The sequence below is a fragment of the Elephas maximus genome, chromosome 6, assembly GCF_024166365.1.
Source record: "Elephas maximus indicus isolate mEleMax1 chromosome 6, mEleMax1 primary haplotype, whole genome shotgun sequence".
In the NCBI taxonomy this organism is placed as follows: Eukaryota; Metazoa; Chordata; class Mammalia; order Proboscidea; family Elephantidae; genus Elephas; species Elephas maximus.
The window spans coordinates 143079897-143106811 of record NC_064824.1 but is presented as its reverse complement, the minus strand read 5'-3'; the positions used below and the strand labels follow the sequence as shown (position 1 = coordinate 143106811).

The window sequence follows — 26915 nt, the reverse complement described above, 5'->3', positions numbered from 1 at the left end:
CTATGGCTGCTGTCACAAATTTCCCCACACTTAGTGACTTAACCTGACTAACAACCTGACTACACACGTTTATTCCCTTACCGCTTTGCACGAAGTCGGACTCGGGTCTCACAGGATGATTAAGGTGTCTGCAGGGCTGGAAACAACTCAATAGTCATATTCTATTCTCTTGTGACAAAGCTTAATTTCTCTTTTCTATACATTTCATGCAAAAGCTGGACAATGAGTAAGAAAGGCTGAGGAACTGACGCTTTTGAATTATGGTGTTGGCAAAGAATATTGAAGATACATGAACTGCCAGAAGAACGAACAAATCTGTCTTGGAAGAAGTACAATCTTAGAAGTGAGGATTACACGACTTCGTCTCACATACTTTGGACATGTTGTCAGTAGGGTCCCGTCCCTGGAGAAGGGCATCATGCTTGGTAAAGTGGAGGATCAGTGAAAAGGAGGAAGACCCTCAAGGAGGTGGACTGACACCGTGGCTGCAACGATGGGCTCAAGCAGAGCAACAACTGTAACCATGGAGCAGGAGCTGGCCCTGTTTCCTTCTGTTGTACACAGAGTTGCTATGAGTCAGAACCGACTCGACAGCACCTAACAACCACATACATTTCACACCGTTACCTTTAATACTTTCATATTTAACAGGAGCCTACAGCAGCACTGCCCAGGAGACCTTCCTATGGTGATGGACGTGCTTCAACCTCTGTTGTCCAGTTGGGCTGCTGCTTGCCATCTGTGGCCGTGGGACACCTGCCATGTGGCGAGTGCTCCCCCTAGGGCAGGGCTGCTCCAGAGCCTCTGACCTGCAACGGACCCCTGGTGGCTGCAGGACCAGCTCTCCATGCTACAGAGGGGAAACCTGAGACCTGAGAGGTGGCAGAGCCTTGGAACATGAGGTTCAGACTCCAGGCGGTGGTCACTGTGAATTTTATAACTAGCCAAAACAACGACAGGGTAGGGATGGGAGGGAATTCTGTAAATGGCTAAGGGCCTGATCTTTGGAGCAGACCCACTTGGGTTCGAATTCTGCCGGCAGCACAAAGCAGCTGTGTGGCGCGGATGTCACCCCTTCCCTATGGCTACCTCGGCGGGCAGGGGAGCGCTCATAGCCACCTGGCCACCACAAAAGGCTGACCATCTTGTACCCGAATTCTTGGTTATTTATTTTTTAATATATGCAATTTTTTCAAACTTGGCACCAGTTGGTCTCCAAGATTAAAGACCTCTCGGCTGACGTGGGTCATGATGCGGGAACGGCGCCTGAGGACCATGTGAGCAGCACGGGACATCTCCACACTCTCAGACCCTCTGTCTCACACGACGCAGGCAGGGCTGTGGCCTCCCTCGTGGCTACAATAACCGTTCACAAGTGACCAGGAGTGCCGCGCTGCATGGCGAGATTTAACAGTGATGGCACCTCAGACTGGAGAGCGGGCACCACACACCTTGGTTACCACTCAGCGCCTTTTATTGCCATTGGGCTTGTGACTGTTGGCGGAGGACGATTTCAAGAGCAAAAGGTAGATTAAAAAACCGTGGCTGGGAAGTTCCTGGAGGACAGGGAGCAGTGAGGAGCAGGGACTCAGAACCTGACGAACGTGGCATCGATCTGCCGCACGGTGGGCAGGGCCAGCATGATCTTCCGCCGGTACTGGGGGTCCTTCTGCAGGGGGTTCCGCTCCAGGTACACCGTCTCCAGGTTCCTGGCGCCCTTCAGCTCATCCAGGTCACTCCAGCTCTCGATGAGGTTGTCGTTCATCTGGGAGGACACACGGACACACACGTACATTAGAAAAGCCTTTAGAGCAGACAGTCAGACAGACCTGAATCTCAGCCCCGTGGACCCAGGCTGGAAGCGTGGCCATGAAGACACTCCCAAGACCCTGTATCCAGTCCTCCCAGGCACATCCTGAAACCTTCCATCCTCTCTTGGTACATACATCCTGGCCACCATTCAACTGGAATGTACTTGCTCATGCCCAGAACCTGGGCCACTCACCAGGCCAGGGGCAAATTTCAACTAAGATCATCAGAGAAAGAACATAGCAACGCTGACAAGACCTCCCTCGTCTTCCCGGCCAAGTGTTAACAGCAGGTCTGGTTACATTGCCTGCAAACCAGTTCTCAGTAATCACTCCCAAGGCCCAGATGACCTGACCTGCTGTGACTGAACGTATCAAGTACATCAGAGGTTGCCCCACCTAAAATTCATCAATCTCCACAGAACACTTCCCTGGTGGTGGAGGGCTTCACAGGTACCATCCCTGAATACTCTACAGATTACTTCTGTGGCTTGTTCTGCTGTGACGTTCCTGGTGGTGGTAGGCTTCAGAGGTACCATTCCCAAATTTGGCATGCTTGCCATGCTCCCCTGGAGGGTACCTGCCCTCAGCAGGAAGAGTCCTCTCACTGTCAGGAGCTTAGAGCGTCTCAGGTCGCAGCAAGCCCTTTGCCATGCCTGTGCCCAGTGCATGTCCAGCACACACGTGTCAGCGTAGCACGCATGGCATGTGGATGTGGCTCCTGCTCACACTGGCCAGCAGATGTGCTTGGGGCAGGATGGCAGTCTGTGAGAGACTGGTGACCCTGTCTCTATTACGTTTCTAAAGAATACCACGGAGGGAAAAGTAGCGACAACAAAACCACCTCTAAGAAAACACCCCCTGAAGCCCACGGCGCCAGGCGAAACCCACACGACCATGCAACTGCATGAAGGGTGACAAGGTGAGGCGCACCTGGGAAAGCCACCACTGAGGGCCCAGGTGGTGGTGTGCTGGCAACAGTTTACCAACCAGCTCCCTGGAAAAAAAGAGAAGTCCTGTGTCATGGATTGAATTGTGTCCCCTCAAAATATCTGACAACTCAGCTAGTCCATGAGTCCCAGTATTCTGTAACTGTCCACCATCTTGTCCTCTGATGTGATTTTCCTATGTGTTGTAAATCCTATCTCTAGGATGTTAATGAGTGGGATTTGAGGCAGTTATGTTAATGAGGCAGGACTCGATCCACAAGATTAGATTGTGTCTTCAGTCAATCCCTTTTGAGACATAAGAGAGAGAAAAACGAGCAGAGAGACACGGGGACTTCATACAACCAAGAAAGCAGCGCTGGGAGCACGGTGTGTCCTTTTGACCCCAGGTTCATGTGCAGAGAAACTCCTAGTCCAGGGGAAGACTGATGACAGGACCTTCCTCCAGAGCCGACAGAGAGAGAAAACCTTCCCCTGGAGACGGCGCCCTGAACTTGGACTTCTAGCCTATTAGACTGTGAGAAAATAAATTTCTCTTTGTTGAAACCATCCACTTGTGCTATTTCTGCTACAGCAGTGCTAGATGACCAAGACACCCTGACTGGTAGTGCTTACAGATATCTGAGGTGTAAATACCCCACTGGGCTGACTTTAGGCAACAACACAGATCGCTGACAATGGGCTGTGGAGAAAGGCACCCAACGGGCCAGCGCAAGCTGGCTGCAGCACCCCCTGCTTACAGGGGTCTGGGACCGCAGACAGTTTAAATGCGAGGCCGGGTGAAAAGCTGTGGTGCATTCAGGCAGCACAGACAGGACAAGAGGTACCAGTCCAGCTTCCCTGCAGGTCTCGTCCCCAGCTCTGATCATGCCCTCCTAGGAGTCACGCTGAGGTGACAGCCCCAAGCCTGAGGGGCAAACATTGGGAGAAAGTGAGGTGTTTTCCTGTGGAAGGGGGGCTGGCTGGACTTGCTCTCTGTGAATCCACTGTGGACAGAACAAGGGTGGGCTGAAGGTAAAAGGTGACAGATTTCAACTCAACTTATAGAGTTATGACAGGAACCGCCCTCATGGGATAGAAAGAAGTCAGGTCTCATCACTTGAGTAGTGGCTGATGGCCACTTATTAGGAACGCTGTGGAGGGGTTTCACGCATTGGACGAAGCACTGATTGTCCTTGAAAGAGCCCCCCAACATCAGTGTGCTAAGATTACGATAGTATGGAATTCTGTGACGTGACCCCACCTGTGAGCCTGAATTGCTCACGTCAGTAGCTTAGATCCTGGAGTAACAATTTCTTCTACATTGACTCGTTGAAGCCACTGCGGCCCAGGCTTGGCTTGGTGTGCTGGGGATGCAGCCAGGAGCAATGCAGGTGCGTGCTGGCGCCGGTGGGCAGAGTGGGGAGCAGAGGGTCAGACGAGCTGAGCGGCAGGGCAGGGGAGCCCACAGGGGCTTTGCAAGACCTCGGGTTCTACTCCTAAATGTGGTGGAAGCCCTTGAAGGATTTTCATGTTGTAAAAGGGTCACTCTTCTACAGAGGGCAGGCTGCAGGGCTGCAAACTAGAGGCTATTTCTGTGGCCCAGGGAAGGAGTAATGGCGGCTGGGGCCAGTTGAAGTGAAAAGCAGTTAGATTCTGGGTCGGTTTTGAAGGTAAAGGCAAGAACTTGATGTTGGACTGGGTGTGGCATGTAAGAGAAGGGGGAGAAGTGAAGAAAACCCTGAGGTTTTTGGCCTGAGGAACTAAAAGGATGGAGCTGCCATTTACCAAGATGGAGCAGAATCGGGGATACTGGGGAGAGCAGCTCACGGGTCCAGGTTTGGCCATGTTGTTGGGGGGCAGTGGGACGTACAGCAGCAGCACCATCAGCTGCCATCAATTCCGACTCATGGCGACCTCGTTTGTGTCAGAGAACTGTGCTCCACAGGGTTTTCAATGGCTCTGACCTTTTGGAAACAGATCACCAAGCCTTTCTTCTAAGGTGCCCCTGGGTAGACTTGAACCTCCAACCTTTTGGTTAGTAGTTGCATACTTAATGATTTGTACCACCCAAGGACTCACAGACATCCAACAATGGCCGTACATCGAGCAAACAGCTGACCCATGAATCTGGCGTCCAGGAGAGACACTAGGACTGGGAATACGAACATGGACGCCCAGAGCACGTATGTGGTATGTAAGGCTGTCACAGCGGCCAGAGCATGTATGTGGTATTTAAGGCCGTCAGACTGGATGGACTCACGAGGGAGACAGATCAGAGAAAAAGTTCGAGGCCTGAACCCCAGGGTACTCCAGGGTACTTTATAGGTGGTGGGCGGGGGGGCGGTGCGGACCTGAAGAGGAACCAGCAAAGATGACCAAGTGACTAAAGAGATGGCAGAACCAAGGGTGTGATGCCCTGGAAGCTGTGTGAAAAAAGAACTTCAAGAGCAGAGTTGGCAAATGTGTCCACTGAGAGGAGCATGAATGGCACACTGAATCTGCCCACACGTCCACTAGTAGAGACAGTCAAAACATGTTAAGGTTTGAGTCTAGCACGGCACTGGCCTGTGGGAATGTACACTGCCTGGCAGGCCACTGGTGGGCAAATACCCCTCTGGACACCAGGGGGCTCAAGAAAGAGGGTGGGAGGCGAGCAAACAGAGGCAGCCAGGCAATGGCCAGAGGCAACGTAAAGGGAACAGAGATGGGGGGCAATGGCCAGAGGCAATGTAAAGAGAACAGAGATGGGGGGCAATGGCCAGAGGCAACGTAAAGGGAACAGAGATGGGGGTCAATGGCCAGAGGCAACGTAAAGGGAACAGAGATGGGGGGCAAGGCAAGTTCAAGGCCAACAGAAGGCTTGGGATTGGAGAACTGCAGCATGTTAGTGAGCTGACAGGAATGATTCTGCAGAGGCAAGACAGAGGTGTAGGGGAGAGGTGGCGCAACTGCTGGAGGTGACCTCAAATGGAATTGGGGCCAGCTTCGGGGAGAACAACCCTTCACCCTGGGTGACAGGACGCAAGGTGAGGGAAGGTGGCTGATGTGGTGGAAAGAATGTGTGGAATCACCTTCTGATTGCTTCAACCTTCACAGAGAAACAACCAGCTGAGAGCCAGCAGAAAGCAGCTATTGAGGAAGGAGATGTGCAACGGTAACCCAGGAGAAAAGAGCTGGACATAGGACTCAGGGGCAGTATTAAGGTCTCATGTGAAGTTTAAGCTTTGCATTTACGGTAACCTCAGTCAGCATTCTTTTTTTTTCCCCCAGTCACACTCAGCTATTTGGTTTAAGCAGAGTTTTTCAGGTGAATCTGGGAGAGGAAGACAGGGCAGAGAGGGCAATCAGCAGTATGCAAGTGCTCCTCAGAACCGAAGGAAGGGAGTGAGGACATGAGGAAAGTGGGGGACAGTCAAAAAGCGGTAGGCTCACTGGCTGTAGGTCTGATGGGGTGAGACATTATTGGGGGCAGGTCACTAAGGGAGCGAGCTGGAAGGTTGACAGTGGTGGTCAAGGGTGGAAGGTTGGCAGTGGTGGTCAAGGGTGGAAGGTTGACGGTGGTCAAGGGTGGAAGGCTGGCAGTGGTGGTCAAGGGTGGAAGGTTGACAGTGGTGGTCAAGGGTGGAAGGCTGGCAGTGGTGGTCAAGGGTGGAAGGCTGGCAGTGGTGGTCAAGGGTGGAAGGCTGGCAGTGGTGGTCAAGGGTGGAAGGCTGACAGTGGTGGTCAAGGGTGGAAGGCTGACAGTGGTGGTCAAGGGTGGAAGGCTGACAGTGGTGGTCAAGGGTGGAAGGCTGGCAGTGGTGGTCAAGGGTGGAAGGCTGGCAGTGGTGGTCAAGGGTGGAAGGCTGGCAGTGGTGGTCAAGGGTGGAAGGCTGGCAGTGGTGGTCAAGGGTGGAAGGCTGGCAGTGGTGGTCAAGGGTGGAAGGCTGGCAGTGGTGGTCAAGGGTGGAAGGCTGGCAGTGGTGGTCAAGGGTGGAAGGCTGGCAGTGGTGGTCAAGGGTGGAAGGCTGGCAGTGGTGGTCAAGGGTGGAAGGTTGGCAGTGGTGGTCAAGGGTGGAAGGTCGACAGTGGTGGTCAAGGGTGGGAGGTCAACAGTGGTGGTCAAGGGTGGGAGGTCGGCAGTGGTGGTCAAGGGTGGGAGGTCGGCAGTGGTGGTCAAGGGTGGGAGGTTGACAGTGGTGGTCAAGGGTGGGGTGCCTGAAGCTATTGTGGAGGGGCTGCATTTACTGGTAATGACAAGGTTTAGGTCAAGGGAGTGGGTATCTGAGGTGTGGTGGAAGAAAAGATTTTTAGAGGTGAGGCGGTTATGGAACTGAGATGCTAGGTACTGGAAAGATCTTCTACATGGATGCTGAAATCACCAATTAGGGCAGGAACAGTGCTGAAGAGGGAGCCCAGCGCTAGGATTGTGTAAAGATGGAAGATGAGTGGCTTGGAGGTCTGCAGATGACAGCCATACAGAGCGTAGCGAGCATTACAAAGTGAGCAACTGTGAGAGCCGCTTGCAGAAGAGGAACGGTCTGGAAGTGGTAATGAAGAACAACAGGTGCCACAATTTACCTCCAGGTCTGGAGATACATTAATTGATTAAGAAAGAAACAAGACAGAAAAGGAAAAAAAGAAAACAAAAAACAAAAAAACAACTCTCTGAAGTGGCTCTGTGACTAATAACCCTGGGTTTGGTTTCTGCTGACTTTTTTTTTCTTAATTATGGATCATTTTTCTATTTCTTTGTATGTCTAGTGATTTTGGATTGAATGCTGGACATTGTGTACAGTATGTTGTAGAGACGCTGGATTCTCTGAAGAGGTTTGGTGTTTTGTTCTAACAGTCAATTCAATTACTGGCTGATGACTTGGTTTTACACTCTGTTAGGGTGGGTCTGCAGAAAGTCCACGTGTTTCCCAAGCCCCCCTAAACTGGTAGGACTTGACCTGCAAATGCTGTCTCCCCTGGGAATTATGCTGAAGCTTGATGTTAGGGTTTATTAGCGTGCATTTAGAGTAGGCCTTACTTGAACGTATGGTCCTTACCTCTAAGGCTTGGCCTTGTTTGGTGTCCAGCTAGATGACAAGGGTGTTAATAAGACCTCTTGGGGACGGCTGGAGCTCCATTATCCCCCAGCTCTGCTCTTCCCCCAGCACAGCTAGGTCGTAAGCCTCTGATGGGCTGTCCTTGTGCCAGGACTGCCCAGCCCTCAGCCACACACTGACAGACTCCAGCTACCCTAACTTTAATTTTTGCTTCTTCAGCAACTGTTCCAGGCAAAGAGTTGGGTAATCATGGACCTCCCTTTGAGATTTCCCTCCTCTCAGGGACTGCAGTCTTGTGATGCTTGCTGTCCATGGCCTGAACAGAATGGTCTCAAATTTTTATATTTCTTTGTGGCAGGAGGCTAGTTCCATTGTCAGAGCCAGACTATTTTTAGTAACTTAAGTGTGCCTTACGTATCTCCTGGAAAGGAGCATAACATGCAGTGTCCCAGACTCACCTGATGGAGTTACCCTATTTTCACAGGACTTCTTGTGGTACTAGCATGCCACCTGCACTGGGAAATCTACATTACTAAAACCCAGAGCTTGGTCCCGTGGAAGGGCTAAAACCTGATCGGAGGCAGCTGTGTCATGAGGGACCTGGAACTGAGAATGGAACTACACTGTCAGCTGAGCTAGTGCCTCCACCAGGAACGGGTAAAGCAGAGTAACTGTTTTGGGATAAACTCTTAAACGTTATTTGTTAGGTGTAAATCTATCGCACTACACTTACACAACGTGAGTCTGGTTACGTGGCCAATACAAAGTGTGTAGAATTAGAATTACAGTGGCGGTAATCTGTCAGTCTTCCCGCCATGCCTATGACTGGCAGCTGGTCAGTTAATGGAAAGTGGAGGATCATGAAAACAATGCACGCACATGCCTTCAACACTTTTACCTTAAAACATTTAAAGTACATTCCTTTAATAAAAGTCGCAGAATTAGACTGTTTAAAAGACATAAGACTTTTTCGTGCCATAGCCTATTTAAAAATACTTTTCATAATACTCCACCACCTGGTGGTTGGCTCAGACTTTCAGCTACCGTTCTTTTTAGCTCCTGTGGGAGTTTGTTCCTATGCTCCCATCTCCTCTCCTTTTCAATATGTAAGTTCACTTGTGTGTGGCACACTGTATGGTTCCTGTCTCACACACCCGTGTTTCCCAATGCATCATCCCACTAGTCCACAGTAGTATACCCTTTTTATAAACCCGACAACTCCAGATCTTGTAATTTAGTGTGGCCAACCTCCGGGCAGTTTTCTCCAGGATTTAGTAAATGCTGAACTGGGAATTTAACTCGTCACCAACGTTACTACTCACTACAACGGTATATTATAAACGATGTATTTGAAACTGACAACTTTTAAAGATTGTAACCTTCATATTTTTAAAAAATGGAACTCAAAAATATTCACCTGTATTGTCTCTGTAAACATTCCAGAAGCTCCTGAACACCAGGCTGGGGCAAAGATGTTACACTCACTGATGGGACAAAAAAAAGGTTTTTATGTTTCTTAAGTTCTTCGCACCTGGGGTGTAAAGAAGCTTGACTTGAGGGTGTGGCCCTTCCAGGCACACCCCGTTTCTTTAAGGGTATCTTCCCAGGAGGTGTAATTTTCAGTCTCTTCTACTCTAGAACATTCCCCCTGACCTTTTTTTTTTTTTTTTCTTAAATGAAATTGATGTTTTGAAGAAACCCAGGCTAGAATGTCCCTTATTCTGTCTGGATTTATCTGCCTGCTTCCTTGTGGTGTCATTTAACTTGTTCCTCTGGCCCTCACATTTTCTGTAAACTTGGAGTTAGGTCTAAATGCTTGGTTAGACTCTGATTTAACATTTTGTCCAGTATGCTTCACACATGAATCACACCGGGGGCACACAGCATCAGCTTGTCCTACCATTAGGGATGCTAAGTTCAATCACTTGGATGACCTGGTGATTCCAAGACAGCCCAGGAACATATTTTTCCCTTCGGCTGTTAGCAAGGTCTCTGGGGCGATGCTGTGGCACGTGTGCAATCATCCAGCTCTCTAACAATCCTTCTCCAGTGATTTCAGCATTCACTGACCATCCTTGCCTGAGTCAACAACTAGAAATCTGCCACACAACATCTCCCTGGTTGACATTTTCCTAGCAGACTGCCTCTTGGTTTTCAAGACCGAAACCTCATAGGATGTTTGTACTCCCTGTTACAATGGTTTTCTGGCTGATATTGAGATAGAAAATTTACATTTATTTCTTCCAAACTCAGTAACATTTTAAATAAAACATTCTCAAGAATGTGTTCTCAACATACACTTCATATATAACTGGTAGAACTTCACATTTTCTGAAAATCTGTATGAAATTTCAACAAAGGGAAATGTGTAACTTCGATGTTACTGGCATCGAGGGAGACATCTCTTACGTCATATAAAGCAACTGTTTGTTCATTAATTGTCTGATAATCAGGAAAGGATGTATTAAGTATTTTAACTTTTTCGTGCCTGGTGGTCCATATGGCGACCATGAACTTTTCAGCCTCTAGTGTTTATCTGGAAGCTGCTGTACCACTGACAGTGTGTGCTGCCACAAGGCAGGGGCCCTTATGACTCTTTGAAACTGAAAAAACAGGAGTATTTTTACAGGGTATTAAATGAGGTGTTTCAATTTTTGGTAGGAAAAACAGAAATTTTGAAGATTTTAATTTGTTATACATATGGTCCAGTAGACTCCAGTGGGGACTCTGGGGTAGAATTAATGGTACATCATGTGCCAAGAGACAACAAGGGTAGGCTTGTGGGAAGGGGCGAGAAAAAAAAATCCATACTACCTACCAAAAATTCAGATGCACTCAACAATTCACCTTGCTTCCATTAATGACAACACACAGTATCAATAAAAAAATTCAAAGTAGAAAATAATTGGGTGACCAAAGGGTTAAATACTAACTTGATCGTTTGTTCCTTTATAAACATTGTACTTCTTTCAGTTGAAGATTTGGGGTTATAGAGAACACATTTCAATTTTTTCTATTTGAAATAATGGGAAATAGGCACCTGGTTAGTATTTCTGTGTAGAGCATGTCATCTTTTTGGAAACGGATTACTGACCTTAAATGGGAGATTGCAGACTGGTATAAGGAAATGATAGTAAATGAGTTCTCTCTCTGAGGCTCTCTATGGAGTTAATACTTTTTATTTATTTGATGTTTTATAACCAGTTACTGCCATTTTTTTTTTTTTTTTTGATGTCCAACTGTCACAGGTTTGGCCAGCATAAGCCCCTGTGAGCTGGCTCTGGTGTTCTTTTGACAGGGCCCCATTAGTCTTTAAGTACTTCCTTGTTTTCTGACACAACAGGTGTTCCAGGTTCACTCTGTACTCTCCCTGCTCTAGCCTTGGAATCAGTCATTTCTCCAAAAGTCCTGGCTGCTTTAGGTGGGAAAAGGTATTTAGAAACCAAGATCTTAGTGCTAGATGTGTTAAGTGTTACTGGGGTGTCACTACTTTTGGGCCCTGCAGGCAGAGCTGGGAAACACTTTTAAAAATTCATATTCTATATGCAATTTCTAATTAAAATCTCCCTTCTTCTTTTGAGAGTCCAATTACACATGTTAGACAACTTGATGTTGTCCCATACGTCAATGAGGCTGATAATTTTTTCCAGTCCCCTCCCCACTCCGTGCATCAGTTTGTATAGTTTCTATGTCTTGTCTTCAATTTTACTGTCCCATCTACTGATAACCTATCCAGTAAATTTTTCATTTCAGATATTGTATTTATCCATTCTACAATTTTCATCTAGTTCTTTTTATGATTTCCGTTTCTCTGATGAAATTATCCTTTTGTTTCTTATGTCCATTTCTTCCCCTTTTAAATCATGAAAACACATTTGTCTGCTAATCACAACATCTGTATCATCTCTGGGTCTCTATTTTTATCTACTGCTGTATAAAATATTACCCCAAACCTAGAAGATGAAAACAACAAACGTTTATTATCTCGTCGTTTCTGTGAGTCAGGAATCAGGAATGGTTTAACTGAGTGGTTCAGGATGTCCCACGAGGTTGCAAACAAGGTGTCAGTTGGGACTGTGGTCATCTCAAGGCTTGACTAGGATGGGATCCATATCTATGCTCACCTACATGGCTGTGGGAGGCCTCAGATCCTTGCTGGATTTTGGCCAAAACATCAGTTGCACGCCAAGTGTACCTTTCCATAGGACTGCTCACAGTATAGCAGGCTGCCCTCCCCAGAGATATGAGTAAGAGAGACTGTAAGACAGAAGTCACAGTCTTCTTAGAATCTAATCTTGGAAGTGAAATCTCATGACTTTCACTGTATCCTCTTGGTTACAAACCAGTCACGCATTCAGGGAACACTTGTGGGAAAGGAATTACACAAGAGTGTGAGTACCAGGAGGCAGACGTCCTTGGAGTCATCCTAGTGACTGCCAATCATAGCTTCTATTGACACCCTGCCCCTCGTTATAGGTCACATTTTTCTGCTTCTTTGCATACTAGTAATTTTTTACTGTTTGTTGGATATTGTGGAAGTTAAATTGTTAAGAGTCTAATTTTTGCTGTCTTGCTTAAAAAAAGTTTTCTTCTGTCAGAGCTGCTAGATCCTGTAAGAGTGGGTGTCAGAAGTGCTTGCTCTCCCCCTAATGTGTGTCATGCTGGGGTCTTGATGGGGTAGCTGGATGTTCAGCATGGTTCCTCTACTCTGGCAGGTCAGAACACTAATGTCTCCAAGTACTGTACAACTTCTGAATTCCTAAGTGAAGTACAAGATTTTTTTGGAGTTATTTTTGTCAGCAGGGCCATGATCTCCCTCTCTCCTCAAGAGGAAGATTGTTTCTTGTCTCTCCAGGTTTCTGGTAGTACCAGACATTCCTTGGCTTGTAGATGTGTCTTCAGATGGCTCTCCTTCTCTCTGTGTGTGTGTCTTCTTCTCTTGTACAAGGACACCACTCAGATGGGATTAGGACCCACTTGCTAGCATGACCTCTTTAACTTAACTGACACCCTCTTCAAAGAAAGATCCTATTTCTAAACAAGGTCATGTTCACAAGCACAGGGGTTAGGACCTTAACCTATCTTTTGGGGGATACAATTCAACCTATCACAGGGGGCTAACAGTCACTTCAAAGGTCACCCAAAACTCCAGGTATCCTCCCCATCCCTGATCGACCCGCTGTCTTGCTGTCACAGTTAATGGCAAGTCCATCCTTCCAGTTGCTCAGGCCAAAAACTTAGGTGTCATCCTTGAACCTTCTTTCTCCTAAAATTCCACTTCCAATTTGGTATTGAATTCTATCCTCTACCTTCAAAATATGTACAGAATCCAAACTCTTTGCACCACTGCCTCTGGTGCCGCCTCCTGCCAGGATGACAGCCTCTCTCTGGCCTCCCTGTGCTTGCCTTTGCCTGGCATAGTCTACTACCACAGCAGAGCAGTGCTCTTAAAACATGTTTAACCCTCTAGGGGAGACCTTAGTGGTGTAGTGGTTAAGAGATCGGCTGTTAACCAAAAGGTTGGCAGTTCAAATCCACTAGCTGCTCCCTGGAAACCCTATGGGGCAATTCTCTGTCCTAAACGGTTGCTATGAGTCAGAATCACTCGATGGTAACAGGTTTGGTTTTTGGTTAACCCTCTAGGTACCTTATACTTTTGTTGCTCTCATAAAATACACCTTCTAAAAAATTTACATTTTGAAATTCTTTTCTGGCTGCTGTATAAAAATGTAATATACTTTAGCATAGCATTCTTACAGCCAGCAATCTTAGTCAACTCTTATCAATTGTATTTTTTGAGGTATTCTCTACGAACAATCATCACCATCTGCAAACAATAAAACTTTTGTAACTTCAGGTTCTCTTGACTTCTGTCTTACTGCAGCGGTTAGTTACAATACTGAATAGAAGTGATAGGAAAAACTACCTAAAATACTTTCAATGCTTCACTTTCAAGTATGACATTTGCTATGGCTTTTTAAAAGACATTATTTATCAGATTGAAGAAGTTCCTTTCTATTCCCAGTTTACCAAGTTTTTGTTTTGCTTTTATTAACAATAAGTGGTTGCTAAATCCAGAAATTCCACTCCTATGTATGTGCCAAAAGGAATTTAAAACAGATACTCAGACTAGCACTTGTACATGCATGTTTATAGCAGCACTATACTGTACAGACCGGAGGAGCTGTGTAATGACAGCAAGGACACCATCCGTGAAGAAAGCAAGACAGGAAAGAAAGAAAACACCAAAATCAATGTCAGGAGAGACTCTGAAAGTTGCTCTTGAACGTCAAGTAGCTAAAGCAAACAGAAGAAATGATGCAGTAAATGAGCTGAACAGATTTCAAGGGGAGGCTCAAAAAGGTAAAGTAAAGTATTATAATGACATGTGCAAAGACCTGGAGTTAGAAAACCAAAAGGGGAGAACATGCTTGCCATTTCTCAAGCTGAAAGAACTGAAGAAAAAATTCAAGCCTTGAGTTGCAATAGTGAAGGATTCTATGGGGAAAATATTAAATGATGCAAGAAGCATCAAAAGAAGGTGGAAGGAATACACAGAGTCATTATACCAAAAAGGATTAGTTTGACGTTCAACCATTTCAGGAGGCAGCACAGGACCAGGAACTGATGGTACAGAAGGAAGAAGTCCAAGCTGCACTGAAGGCATTGGTGAAAAACAAAGCTCCAGGAATTGACAAAATACCAACTGAGGTGTTTCGACAAACAGATACAGTGCTGGAAGTGCTCACTAGTCTATGCCAAGAAATTTGGAAGACAGCTACCTGGCCAACCAACTGGAAGAGATCCATATTTATGGCTATTTCCAAGAAAGGTGATCCCACCAAACGTGGAAATTACCAAACAATATCACTAACACCACACGTAAGTAAAATACAGCTGAAGATCATTCAAAAGCAGTGGCAGCAGTATATCGACAGGGAACTGCCGGAAATTCAAGCCAGATTCAGAAGAGGGTGTGGAACCAGCGATAGTACTGCTGACGTCAGATGGATCCTGGCTGAAAGCAGAAAATACAACACAGGTGTTTATCTGTGTTTTATTGACTATTCAAAGGCATTCAATCTACGGATCATAACAAATTATGGAGAATGTTTCGAAGAATGGGAATTCCAGAACATTTCATTGTGCTCGTAAGGAACCTGTACATAGGTTAAAGGGCAGTCATTCAAACAGGAATAAGGGGATACTTCATGGTAGAAAGTCAGGAAAGGTGTGTGTCAGGGTTGTTGTATCCTTTCACCATACTTACTCAATCTGTATGCTGAGCAAATAATCCAAAAAGCTGGACTATATGAAGAAGAACGGGGCATCAGGACTGGGGAAGACTCATAAACAAACTGCATTATGCAGATGACACAACCTTGCTTGCTGAAAGGGAAGAGGAGTTGAAGCACTTACTGATGAAGATCAAAGACCACAGCCTTCAGTATGGATTGCACCTCAACATAAAGAAAACAAAAATCTTCACAGCCGGACCAATAAGCAACATCACCATAGATGGAGAAAAGACTGAAGTTGTCATGGATTTCATCTTACTTGGATCCACAATCAACACCCATAGAAGGAGCAGTCAAGAAATCAAAAACATATTGCATTGGGTAAATCTGCCGCAAAGGACCTCTTTAAATTGTTGAAAAGCAAAGATGTCACCTTGAAGACTAGGGTGTATCTGACCCAAGCCGAGGCGTTTTCAGTTACCTCCTAGGCATGTGAAAGCTGGACAATACATAAGGAAGACTGAAGAGGAGTTGACACCTTTGAATCGTGGTGTTGGAGAAGAACATTGCATACACCATGGGCTGCCAGAAGAACCAACACGTCTGTCTTGGAAGAAGTACAGCCAGAATGCTCCTCAGAAGCAAGGATGGTGAGACTCCGTCCTACATACTTGGGACACGTTTTCAGGAGGTATCAGCCCCTGGAGAAGGACATCATGCTTGGTAAAGTAGAGGGTCAGCGAAAAGGAGGAAGGCCCTCAATGAGATGGATTGACACAGTGCCTGCAATGATGAGCTCAAGTGTAATGATTTTGAGGATGGCGCGGGACCACGCGGTGTTTCGGTCTGTTGTACATACGGCGGCTATGAGTCAGAGTCGACCTGATGGCACCTCACGACAACATACTATATACAGTAGTCAAAACGTGGAAACAACCCAAGTGCTCATCAACAAACTGTGGAATATATACACACGATGGAATATTATTCAACTATAAATAGGAATGAAGTACTGTACGTGCTACTACACAGATGACCGTGCTGCTGGGTAAAAGAAGCCAGCTAGAAAAGGCCACATATTGTATGATTCTATCTATATGAAATACCCAGAATAGGTAAATCTATGGAGGCTGAAAGCCGATTGGTGGCTGCCAGGGGCTGGGGGAGGAGAAATGGGACAAACTACTTAACGAGCATGGGGTTGTACTTGGGGTGGTGGGAATGTTTTGGAACCAGATAGAGGTGGTGGCCGCAGAGCACTGTGAATGAACTAGATGCCACTGAATTATGCATTTTAAATGGTTAACTTTACATTCCATGAATGTCACCTCAATAAATTACAAAATAAAAGGATTGTCGAAATTTATTAAATGATTTTTCAACATCTTTGAAACAATTATATAATTTTTCCTTTTATAACCTGCTTCCTGGAAAGGGCTGGTTGGTAAACACGGTGGGCTTTGCGGGCCCTAAGGCTGTCGTTTGAAGGCAGCCGCAGACAACAGGAGCGAGTGTGCGGCTGTGTGCCAGGGGACCGCACTCACAAACAGGGGCGGGGGATGGATCTGGCCCACCCCTGGTGTACAGAGCCACACTAACGGCTTTTCTAATACTGAAACCATGCTGTGTTCCTGGGATCAACCCAACTTTGTCACTACATTCGTTTAATGCCAAAAAGAAAAAAAAAAAATTCTGAACTCAGTTTGCTAGTGTTTTACCTAGGTTTTTGTTTGTGCTGATGAGTAAGAATGACCTGCAGCTTTCCCTTTTCTTCACGTCCAGGTCAGATTGTGGTTTCATGGGCACGTTAGCCTCATTAAACAGAGTGGGTCATGGGACTCTCCTTTTCTCTGGAAAAGTTTATATGAGATTGAAACTGTCTATTTCCTGACTGCCTAGGAGAACTGCAAACCCACTGGGATGTGGACTATTTTACAGACACTTGCAGATCAACCTGAGCATAGAATCCTTTCTCGTTGTCACACCCCCACTTCTTCTCTCCCTTTTCCTTCCTCCCACCTCCTGCTCCCTTTCCTTCTCTTCCCCTCTGCCCACCCTCGCTCCTTTTTTCATGAATCATCCCACTTGCTGTTTTTCTGGATGTGGGGGAGTGGTCTTGTTGACTTTCCGGAGACAACCACTCTGTCTGTAGACACTTAGTTTATGTACGTTTTCATGAAAACACTTTGTGTGGCTGTTTGGACACTCTGGAGACCATCCTGCGAACTGGCTGGGAGAGGGCGTGCACAGTGTGGAGACTGGCTGAGCAGCTGGAGCTGCACGCACATCACTGTGACTTATAGGGGCGTAGGCAGAGCTGGTGAATTGGCTGGCCAAGCAGCAAGAATGGCTTCCACCGCAGTGCGTGAAGCCTCACTGTGGCCAAACCCACGGCCCATGACCAAACATGACGGCTTCCTCTTGTCCAGCTGGTTTCTAGTAGTTTACACACAAAATAGATTCCTCTTACGTCCAGACACGATGTCAAAGATTTGGTGTCACCAAGACCTCCTGCAGCTCCTAGGGGTTTGCTGCTGTGGAAAGTGGGGTGGAAGGGAAGAGGCACAGAGCCAGCCATTTGGCTGACAAATGCAGAGAACCTAAGTGGCATGAAGTGCGGGTCCTGTCACAGTTCTCACAGTGGGACAGGATATGAGGCACACACTGCTGTGGTGGGTACTGCTTTCGACTCCAGTTAACTTTGGGGTCTGCAGTCTTGTCCTCCTGGCGGAGGCTGTGGCAGTACAGAGTAGGATCTTCTGCACCCTGCGGCTGTGATCCGTGCGGTGGCTGCTCACGAGTCTGTGGAGTGGGAAGACAATTCACGTGTGCCTGAGGCCAGGCCCACCTCCTCAGGTTTGCAGAGCTAGTGTGCAAGGAGCGGCAGTAGAGCACACGGTGGTGGGCAGCACTCTCCATGGAGCACACGAGCACAGCTGTACACATGTCCACTGACGCAGATACAGCCCTGCCTGTGCGCACATCTGGTGATGTGGACGTGGTTCACCTCCACGGCTGCGGTCCTCCTGCTGCACCATCTGGCGGATGCATCATGGCCTCACAGTGGTCTTCATGCTAGAGCTCAGTCCTCGATTGCGGCCTCGACCCAGCTGATCCTGCTTTCTGGGGCTTCTCCACAACAGTCTCTGGAATCCTTTTCCATCTTTCCACCCCTGTGTGGCTGCCCTTGTCCAGACTCCACAGCCTCGGGGTGCTCTGGGTGTGGGCAGTGCCAGGCCCCGCTGCAGTGTAATGCTTCAGGGGCTTGCATGGCCTTAGAATTGGAACCCCGCCTCCATGAAAACACACAAGCAACTGTTGTTCCTCCCCCGTAAGAATGCTCACTGCTGAAAATTGGGGAATATAGGAAAATACTGGGGAAAAACACCATGCATGATCCCGACACACAAGGAAAACCACTGGTTACGTTGTCACATCTTCTTCCCATCCTGTTTGTGGCACAGGTATTCCAATAGATTTGATACTGAACGTCTGTCTGTTCCACCTGTCGTTCCTTTAGAACACAACATTCTAAACTCCTTTCAATTGTGAAAGAGTCCATGCTCGTTACAGAAAACTTAGAAGAACCAAAGAGTAAAAAAGAAAAACCAACACCACCTTCACAATCCAGAAATAAGAGCCGCCGGTTTTGGCCTATTTCTTTCTGGTCTTTTTTCCGTGTGTGCGTCCACGGGCACTGAGTTTAAGAACACCTGGCTCTCACTGTTCTCCATCCACCTTCTTTTTTCATTAACACTGTATCATGAGCATTTCTCAGTAATTAAAGATTTTTACGGACATCACTGGAAGGGCTCATTTTGTGCCGGCAATGTATTTCATCACGTAGCATATCATTATATATTTACTCCTTAAGTTATCAGAAAATTAGGCTATTTCCAGGTTTTTATTACTAAAAATAATTTTGTTGACTAACCACCTAGAAAAAAATGTAGCGTTTTTGCTTCTACCTAACTGGGGGGAAAAAAATGACCAGGTAGAGAAAGATATATTTATAAAAAATAAAAACAAAATTTTAGAAGAACATCAACTAAGTGTTTTTTATAAGCTTTGGGCTTATAATCTTTACTAAACTGACACCACAAACAGAAAGCTGAGGACCTGTTTGTTTAACAGTTAAAACCTAGATTTGTCTGTGCGATGGTTAAGTTATCCACGTACCACCAGGAAAGGTAATGGCCAGTGACACGTGAGAGAGGACTACCTGCATTGTGGACGACGTACAAGGTTAAATGACACTCAAATGAAGGATCTCTTTTAAACCATCATGAAAGACTGGCACTGCCTCGCTAAAGCTAGCAGAGGGCACGAGAAGCCATTACAAAAGGAAAAAAAAAGGCTGATAAACACAGGAAACAGGGTTAAGCTCATGTGTAATTACAGGAATGTGACTGAAAACTGAGGAAGCGCAGGCAGCCGCTGTCTGCGCTTGGAAACGTTCACACATGGCGAGGTGACACACATCACAATGTGAACTGTTCGCTCTTTTCCTCTGCCTGTTTTTCTATTGGCTGGTTTTCCTGTTCTTTTTTTTTTTTTAATTGTGCTTTAAGTAAAAGTTTACAAATCAGGTCAGTCTCTCATTCAAAAACTTATAAACACCTTGTTATGTACTCCTAGTTGCTCTCCCCCTAATGAGACAGCATACTTCTCTCCACCCTGTATTTCCATGTCCATTCAGCCAGCTTCTGACCCTCCTCTGCCCCGCCATCTCACCTCCAGATGGGAGATGCCAACATAGCTTTATGTGTCTACTCGATCCAAAAAGTTCACTCCTCACCAGTATCATTTTCTATCCCACAGTCCAGTCCAATTCCTGTCTGAAGAGTTGCCTTTGGGAATGGTATCTGTCTTGGGCTAACAGAAGGTCTGGGGACCATGACTTCTGGGGTCCTTCTAGTCTCAGTCAGACCATTAAGTCTGGTCTTTTTATGAGAATTTGGGGTCTGCATCCCACTGCTCTCCTGCTCCCTCCTCAGGGGTTCTCTGTTGTGTTCCCCGTCAGGGCAGTCATTGGTTGTAGCCGAGCACCATGTAGTTCTTCTGGTCTCAGGCTGGTGTAGTCTCTGGGTTATGTGGCCCTTTCTGTCTCTTGGGCTCATAATTACCTTGTGTCTTTGGTGTTTTTCATTCTCCTTTGATCCAGGTAGGCTGAGACCAGTTGGTGCATCTTAGATGGCCATTAGTTAGCACTTAAGACCCCAGACGCCACTCTCCAAAGTGGGATGCAGAATGTTATCTTAATAGATTTTATTATGCCAATTGACTTAGGTGTCCCCTGAAACCATGAAGCCAAACTCCCGCCCTGTGGCCTTTGAAGCATTTGGTTTATTCCTTCCTGTCATTTTTAAAAAGCTTTTTGTACGTAATAGGAAATACTCCTGACTTTCCAGGTGACCAGTGGACTGTTTATTATATAAGATGCTTTTAATTTTTACAAGGTTAAATGTCTAGTTTTTTTTTTTTTTTTTTTAGCTTCTGATTTGTCAGTCTTGGTTAGGAAGGTCTCCATGAACCCAAGTGTCCAAAACATCTTCAGTCAAGCAAGTAGATTTTAAGCCAGTATAGAAGATAGGGAGCCCTGGGCACAGTGGTTAAGAGCTTGGCTGCTAGCCAAAAGGTGGGCAGTTCAAATCCACCAGCCGTTCCTTGGAAACCCTATGGGGGCAGTTCCACTGTGTCCTGTAGGGTTGCTGAGTTGGAATCGACCCGACAGCAGCATGTTTGGTTTTTGGTTATATAGGATAAATTTCCTCATTTTTGTTTTATAGTATATCTGTGTACATGTTTGAGAGGATATACATGAAAAAGGGCTCCCTTTTCACTTTCTTCTTTATCATGTGATTTTTTTTTCTTCTGTGTAATGAGCAGATACACATTGAGCGTCAAGAAATACAAATAAGATATTTCCATTGTAAGAAACAATCCCTGATACTTGCTTCTTCTGGTACATAAATCTCTCTCTGCATTTCTCATCACTTGCTTAAGATTTTAGATGTGAAAACATGGGTGTTTTTAAGGCTCCTCCACAAATGCCCTACAAAGAACATGCACTAGGTGTGGTCCTACTTGCCATCATGGAGTGCCCATCACATTACGACTGGCTGCAATCCCAGTTTACAGATGTTTGGCAACATAGCAGACAACACCTGCTATCTCATTGTTTTAATGCATTTGACAAAATTATTAATGAAAATGTTTTACGTATTTAAAATAACCACTGCTTCTCCCTCTGAATCATCTGTTCGTTTTCTATACCCAGTTTTCAAATGGCACCCTTGCGCGAACTGCTTCTATCATAAAGGCAGGAACCCTTCAGGTGATACGTCTGATGAGCACATCTGTCGACATTATCTATAGCAGGCCTCCACCCATTTGACCAACCTTCCTTTCCTACCTTTCTCTCATTCAGCCTACTATGTGTCAGGTACTATGCTAGATGCTGGTGAGGTAAGAATGGACAAAACAGACAAATCCCCCTGCCCTCATGAGGCTTACATTCTACTGCAGGGGGAGACAAACACAAAATAAAGTAAGCGTGTAGGACTCTCGCTTCTAACCATGACACTAAATAAAGTAAGCATGTAGGACTCTCGCTTCTAACCATGACACAAAGTAAATGTGGAGGACTCTCGCTTCTAACCATGACACTAAATAAAGTAAGCGTGTAGGACTCTCACTTCTAACCATGACACAAACTGTGTACGACTCTCGCTTCTAACCATGACACAAAATAAAGTAAGCATGTAGGACTCTCGCTTCTAACCATGACACAAAGTAAGTGTGGAGGACTCTCGCTTCTAACCATGACACTAAGTAAAGTAAGCGTGTAGGACTCTCGCTTCTAACCATGACACAAAACAAAGTAAGCGTGTAGGACTCTCGCTTCTAACCATGACACAAAACAAAGTAAGCGTGTAGGACTCTCGCTTCTAACCATGACACAAAATAAAGTAAGCGTGTAGGACTCTCGCTTCTAACCATGACACAAAATAAAGTAATCGTGTAGACTCTCGCTTCTAACCAGGACACAGTAACTGTGCTGGTCTTGCTTTTCTGCCGTAAACAACTAGGAAACAGAACAAAATATATGAAACTGTTTTCAGACACTGGACAACAGGCAATGCAGGACAGTGATTCCTGGGGCAAACCAGGGGAGCTCTGATCACTCCGGCCTTCTGTTTGGAGGTACTCTCGCACTGGGAGGGGGAACCCAAACACAGCCCAGCGGCCACAGTGAGTTGAAGAGGTGGAGATTAGAGTTCAGAGAGGCAGAGACAGTTGGAATTTCTGGAAAGGAGTGAGCTGTGTAGGAAAAAAGCTCCAGAAATCTCATGTTGTTCCCTTGAGTCTTAGACTGAAAACTAAGCTGTATATATGTAGGGCGAAACTCCATGAGGCTAGTCAACGGACACCTACTAGGGAGCCAGGAGCTGGATAATGACCAGACTTCATACAAGGTGAGAAGTGCTTTTGTTCCCACCAACCAGGGTGGGGAGGTCTCATTAAATACTAGGGACATTCAGTGGAGACCTCAGAAGGGTTACTACTGGCTTAGGAGTAGGGCTAAGATAGCCCTAGAGGATAGGCTATTTTGACTCACCCTAATAAAGCTTAAAACAAGCCTCTGAAGGATGAAACGGTAACTTAACTGCTTGTCAATACACTTTAAAGGAAAACAACAAAATCCAGACACTCAAAAACTTAACATGCACAATATCCAGCATTTAATAAAAATTATTAGACATGTGACAAGAAAATTTAAAGGAAAACGTAAATATAACAGAGAACACAGAAACTACATAAAAGAACCAAATGATTTTTTAGAGTTGAAAAACGCACTATCTAAAATAAATTCATTACATGGATATAACATCAAACTGACTATTGTATAAAATCATAACCTTGAAGTCTAGAGGGCGGAGGTGGGAAAGAGCTTCGGTGACCTAACTAACGATGGACTAACATATGTATAACTGGAGTTTTAGGAAAAAACTGAGGGGAAAAAGGGGCAGATAAAATATTTGAGCAAATAATTTCTGAAGCTTTTCCACCTTTGATAAAAACAATAAATCCTTAGATCCAAGAGGTTCAATAAACCCTAGCATATTAAAGTAAAGAAACCACACCATATTCAAACTGCTAAAATTCTAACATTGAGGACTTCAATTCCATGAGTGATCCTTATTGTTTGCAACCCCTTCAGTGGAGTAGCAAAGACTTCTTTTTACACTGTTTCTCTTTCTACTGGTTCTGTAATACCACTCTTGAAAACCACACCTATAGCCAAGAGCCAAACACAAATTCCAAGATAGCTAACTGCAGAAACCTACCCAACACTTCCTTCCATTGTTCTGGGCTAGCTCTGCACTGAACGTCCTTGTCCCTTGCCAGGGTTTGGAAACCTTTTAGTCACATGGCAATCCTAAGATCTAATCATATACAGACCAAGGATTCTCACACTACAACGTGCACTGTGATCACTAGAATCTTGTTAAAATGCAATTTTGATTCAGTCTACGCCTAGACTGGGTGAGGGCTGAGATTCTGCTTTACTAACAAGCTCCTGGTGATGCTGCCCATGGCTGCTGGTCTGTAGACCAGGCTCTGAGTGCAAGGTTAATTTCAACACCAAAACAGAACTCAAATCTCATTACATGTCTGGTTAAATCAGCATCAAAGATACTCAAATTCACACATTTTATTCAGTGGGGCTTGTTTAGTCAAGGCGTCGTCAATCCCAGCACGTAGAAAACTTACCCAGAATTCCTGCAGCTCTGTTAGATGGCTGACATTTTCAATCTTTTTGATTCTATTTGATGCAAGATCCAACATCGTGAGTTTGTTCTAAAACAAGGAAATAAGATTTGTCCTAGATTACCTCAGTTCAGCAGTGGCACTGTGACCACGCACAGTGTGGGGTGAGGGCTGGGAGCTGCAGGGGAGCCGCCCTCTCCTCCCTACAGAGCAGCATGCAGACACGAGAACCGCCCGCTTTCTGCAGCTGCCTGGGCCAGACTTGGGGTCACTGCTTACACACACAGCCCTCACGACATTGAGATCATCACTGCTGGGATTGGAAGCTGACTCTGTTAGACTCCAGGCCCTGTACCTCATGATCCCCTGTCCAATGCTGTCCCTGGGCCCCAGAGCAGGGTCTCCCTGCCTAAAAGCAGAGACAGCCTAGGGAGGGGGCTGCAGAGAGGCATGGGGTGGGGGGAGCTGCAGTAACATCTATTTTGTGCTTATCATGAGGCAACATCCTACACCAAGGAATCCTCATAACAGTATCCTCTCTTCATTTAGGAATGAAGAGCTGGTGCTGAGGAGGCTAAGAATGTGCAAAGCACACAATGTGAGAGGCAGAGGGGGCACCCAGACTCCAGGCCGCACAGAGAAGGGAAGTGGATCCTCAAGAGGGTGAAGGCTTGGGGTCCCCTGGACTCAGGGATGGGGAGCTACAGCAGGCAAGTGCAAGCTCAGCCCTGCCAGGAGGGCGTCCCAGGGCCTTCCACAGGGCAGGTGTTGTGCTGGGACCTGGGAGTCTGCACTTTGGCTGGAGACGGCATTTTGTGTTTAGCTGGTGGTGCTCTGATTCTCTCTCCGGAAAATGCCCATCAGTGCCCACTTCCCAATAACGCCAGCTAGGCCTGGCAGTATTCTCCTTTTACAGCGTTTCAAGATTTAACAAAAGAATAAGACCGTAGTGAAAATGAAGCGTTAAAGCTATGCTACGTTTAATCGAACCAACTGGCAAGTTTCTCCAAAATCCAAAAGAAAACATTTACAAGCTGGCTGACAGCCTCTGATAAAAGTTCACTCCCTTCCTCGTGCCCTCTCTTCTGACTGAGGATCCCATTCCCATTTCCTCAAGCATTCTTGGGGTTCTGAGTCCAATTGCTCCCAAGCTTTAGGCGAAGGTGAAAATGTCCCAGACAGATAAAAACAAACCACACACACAAGCATCCGGCTGGCATGCTGCTGCAGAAGGGCTTCTCACAGGCCCGACCGTGTCCCCCCTTGCTCTGCGCCACATAGACGCTCAGAGGCACCAGGCACGAGGACTCCACTTTCCCAGCAAGCTACGTGACCAGTGTGGCACGCTCTGTGTGAGACTGAGGGCCATGCAGGCGAGGTAGCTCCTTCCACACGCACAGAGAGGACTGAAGCCCACAGAATGCCAGGAGGCTCCTGGCCTGGAGGATCTCACAGGGCTCCTGAGCGAAACGGAACTTGAGAGAATGTCGCAGAAGAGGAGGGTGGGGCCGCAGACCGTGGGCAGACCGAGGACGTGCAGTATTGGTGGTGGAGTGGGGACAAACGGGTCCCTGACAGCCCACATTCCCCCACCCTCAGCATCTGCCCAGGGGTCGGGCTGGCCACAGTGGCCATGAGGCAGAACGGGAGGTGGCTGGAGTGCACAGTGGGGCCTGAGCGCCAGGGCTGCACATGAGGGGCTGTGGGCAGGTGAGTCGTGGCCGCCAGGACCGGCCTCGGACCTGAGCTCACTGACACACTGTTCAACACCATTCCACATGTTTGGGGAGATGACATGGTTACGAAAACACATCTGAAAGCCAACCAGCAACAACCGCTTAAAAAGAAAGTGGGACAGAAAAAGGGACTGGACAGGTAGGGGGTGAGCACCCCAGGAGGTCTGAGAACACTCCCTGAGGGTACAATTACACCAGCGAGGTACTGCCTCAGGTGCACAGGCTATACCCCAGAGAAGGAGGGGCCTGGTCCACACAGACGTCACACATGAAGGAGAACTGTGAGACCATCCGTGGGAATGGCGATCATTTAATAAATGCTGCTGGGACATAGGTCAGCCACTGGGGAAAAGGTACAGTCACCTCCTTACCTTCCACCACAAAAACAAACTTCGGGCAAATTAAGCAATAAAACTTAAAAACTAAAGTACCTAGAAGAAAGTATAAGCAATTGATCTCTAGTTGAAAACAAACCCCAGAGGAACGACTATCACATTTGACCAGGTGAACGTGAAAATAACATAAACCCAAACTAAACCCGTTGCCGCCGAGTTGACTCCAACTCATAGTGACCCTACAGGACGGGACAGAACTGCTCCATGGGGTCTCCGAGGCTGTGATCTTTACCAAAGCGGACTGCCCCATCTTTCTACCGAGGAATGGCTGGTGGGTTCTAACTGCTGAGCTTTTGGTTAGCAGCAGGTGCTCCTCCCCCCGCACACTAGGGCTCCTGAGAGGCACAAGGGGGACTTTCTGTCTCAGAGCCCAGGAGCGGCCTGGTGCTGAGCCATCGCGTTCTTCTGCTGGGGAAATTCCAACCAGTGCCCTCCTACCGGGAGCTGCCCTCCATGGGCTGGTGCTCAGGGGTGGCTGCAGACCTGGACAGGGAGGCCGGGGCTGGTGTTCACCCTGCCTTGGCCAGCACAGGTACCTTAGCTGGACAATCTCGGCTTCTGCACAGCCTGCCCACCACAGCTCGTGGCCTCCACACCAGTGCTGGCTGCCCCAGTCCAGCCCCCACCCCACAAATGAACACTTGCTTTATACAACGCACCGGTTTTGTAAACTCTTAATCTGACTGCCAAGGCTGAGGAAGGTGATCCCACTTCCCACGGCACATTCCGACTCCCCCAGAGCTCACGCAGACCTGGTGAGCTGAAATTCAGAACCTGGTTTCCCCCAGACACCACCACCAACAGCGGTTAGGTCCTGGGCTACTGCACAAAGGTCAGAGGGCCCTTCGGTGTGACTGAAATACTACGCCACAACTTCAAAAAGTGACCAGGTGACTGCAGGTGCTGGCAATGAAGGGAAACGGGGAGAAAAACAGTAAAGTTGAAGGAACAGAAGTACTGGATTGATTGAGGAGACAGCGCTGGAGGAGGCTGCTCCCTGA

At 46.9% G+C, this 26915-nt stretch overlaps 1 protein-coding gene across 4 annotated transcripts in view; it reads right to left on the bottom strand.

The window, feature by feature from the left end:
- The window catches only part of PPP1R7 (protein phosphatase 1 regulatory subunit 7), a 38860-nt gene continuing 11945 nt past the window's right edge, over nt 1–26915 (bottom strand). Inside the window, exons 9-11 of one of the 4 annotated variants that reach the window (XR_007518015.1) lie at nt 23787–23873; nt 9188–9254; nt 1680–1765 (exon numbers count right to left, since the gene is read on the bottom strand). Coding sequence is in view for 3 of the 4 variants with exons in the window: in XM_049888715.1 (XP_049744672.1) it covers nt 1589–1765; nt 23787–23873 (264 nt within the window). In the remaining variant the exon portion in view is untranslated. Of the gene's footprint in view, nt 1766–9187; nt 9255–23786; nt 23874–26915 lie in introns of all 4 variants that reach the window. The other 3 variants (XM_049888715.1, XM_049888713.1, XM_049888714.1) reach the window with 3 other exon arrangements.